A 1,622-nucleotide genomic window follows, 5' to 3' on the forward strand; every position below is an offset into this window, starting at 1 on the left:
CGTGGGGGCGTGTGACGTCATTCGAAAAACCTCTATAACTTACTTTTATTTCGAAGTAGTGTGACAGCTGGTACTTGTAGTCCAATGGTGAGACGCGGTCGTCAGAGTGCATAATTATTATACCGACGGCGTATGAATAGGGTTGTTCCATCACGAGAGTGCGTTGAAACAAACCGTGACAGGCACTTGAGACCGGAATGCAGGACAATGAATATTGACTTGAGACCAGCGTAAGTTTTAGTATCATGACATATTATTATGTCACTTCGGAGCCTAAAAAAATGTTAAACACTTGGAGAAGGACAAACTTCAAGCTCGTTATGGAACGTTTTCCTTAAGTATGCTTTCACGCCTTCTCGTCAGGTGGGATACAAGCAAAGATCAGGCAAAACTAACAACTGTACAAGGCATGAACATGTCTCTTCAGAGACAAGAAATATGATACACATTTGGAGAAGGACAAACGTCAAGGTCATTACAGAATGTTTTCCTCAAGAATGCTTTCATGCTTTCTCGTCAGGTGGGGTACAGGCAAAGAAGATCAGGCAGATTTAACAGCGATACAAGGCGTGAACATAGCAAACATCATACCTCTGCGGGTTTCTGCGCAATGAGGCGAAGGTACTTGGATTCCGTGAGCACGTTGTCAGCCCGTGACTGGATATTGTGTGCCTTCATCAGTACAATGACATCATCATCTCCTATGGCATGTCCTGTAACACCTGCATCGGTGTAGGCTCTCACCACGTTGATACAGGTATCCACGTTGTCCCAGCAAGGGTTTGTGCTCTCTTCAGCAGCCACAGAAACATCAAATCCAGCCAACTCACACATATTGCTCCAGTCTTGCCCACCTTGACCAGGAATATGACTTGGACGTACAGCCGGGCTATCATTTCCAGTTACAAGACGCTCAATAGCCTCGAGCAATGCTCCAGTCGAGAGAGCAATGTGCGCGCAGAGCTTTCCTCCAGGCTTTAGGCAGTCCAACGCGTCCTTCAAGGTTTCCTGAATGCTTCCATCGGGTACCCAATGGAGGACAAAGTTGCAGAAGATGCCATCGTACGGTCCTAGGCTCGCTGCATCACCCACCAGACCCACAACAAACCGAGTCTTGGAGTTATGGTGCAGGGCATTCTTACGAGCCAGCTGTATCCTGCCTGCATTAGGATCAACTCCCACAACTTTGCCTCTCTTTCCAACTTTAGAGGCGAGGCGTGTCGCTAGACGCCCTGTTCCGCATCCAAGATCAAGCATGCAATCTCCATCTTTTGGTTTTAGGTCATTGTCCATGAGGGACACTCCCATTCGGTATTGGAAATCACAATTCTCATCATAGAGCGTAGCCTTTTCTGCAAACATGTTGCTGCTACTCGGTCTGGATTTACTTCTACAAAAATAAGTATAATAATGTACGCGTAACGCGTGCCAACTGAACGGTGTCTGTAGGTATACTGAGGGTTTGGTATCCCGGATGCATGTACATGTACATGTACCTACATGAACATGATTGTGCTTATCACTTATCAGGCACACATGGGGTCTCGGCAAAGGACTGGTGGTACGTGTGCGTGCACCTTGCACTGTTTTCGCTAATCGCTCTCACACCGTAGTGTGAGTGC

At 47.0% G+C, this 1,622-nt stretch overlaps 1 protein-coding gene across 1 annotated transcript; it reads right to left on the reverse strand.

Annotated features, from left to right (window-relative positions):
• Nucleotides 1-585: 585 nt before the first annotated feature.
• On the reverse strand, nt 586-1,362 carry LOC135810536 (uncharacterized). The gene has a single exon (XM_065324028.1). The coding sequence runs from the start codon at nt 1,360-1,362 to the stop codon at nt 586-588; it is 777 nt and encodes a 258-aa protein (XP_065180100.1).
• Between the last annotated feature and the right edge of the window lie 260 nt (nt 1,363-1,622).

Source organism: Sycon ciliatum, chromosome 2 (assembly GCF_964019385.1).
Source record: "Sycon ciliatum chromosome 2, ocSycCili1.1, whole genome shotgun sequence".
Lineage (NCBI taxonomy): Eukaryota > Metazoa > Porifera > Calcarea > Leucosolenida > Sycettidae > Sycon > Sycon ciliatum.

Excerpts from the sequence above, each read along its gene's own strand:
- LOC135810536 (XM_065324028.1), bottom strand. The coding sequence starts at position 1,362 with ATGTTTGCAGAAAAGGCTACGCTCTATGATGAGAATTGTGATTTCCAA.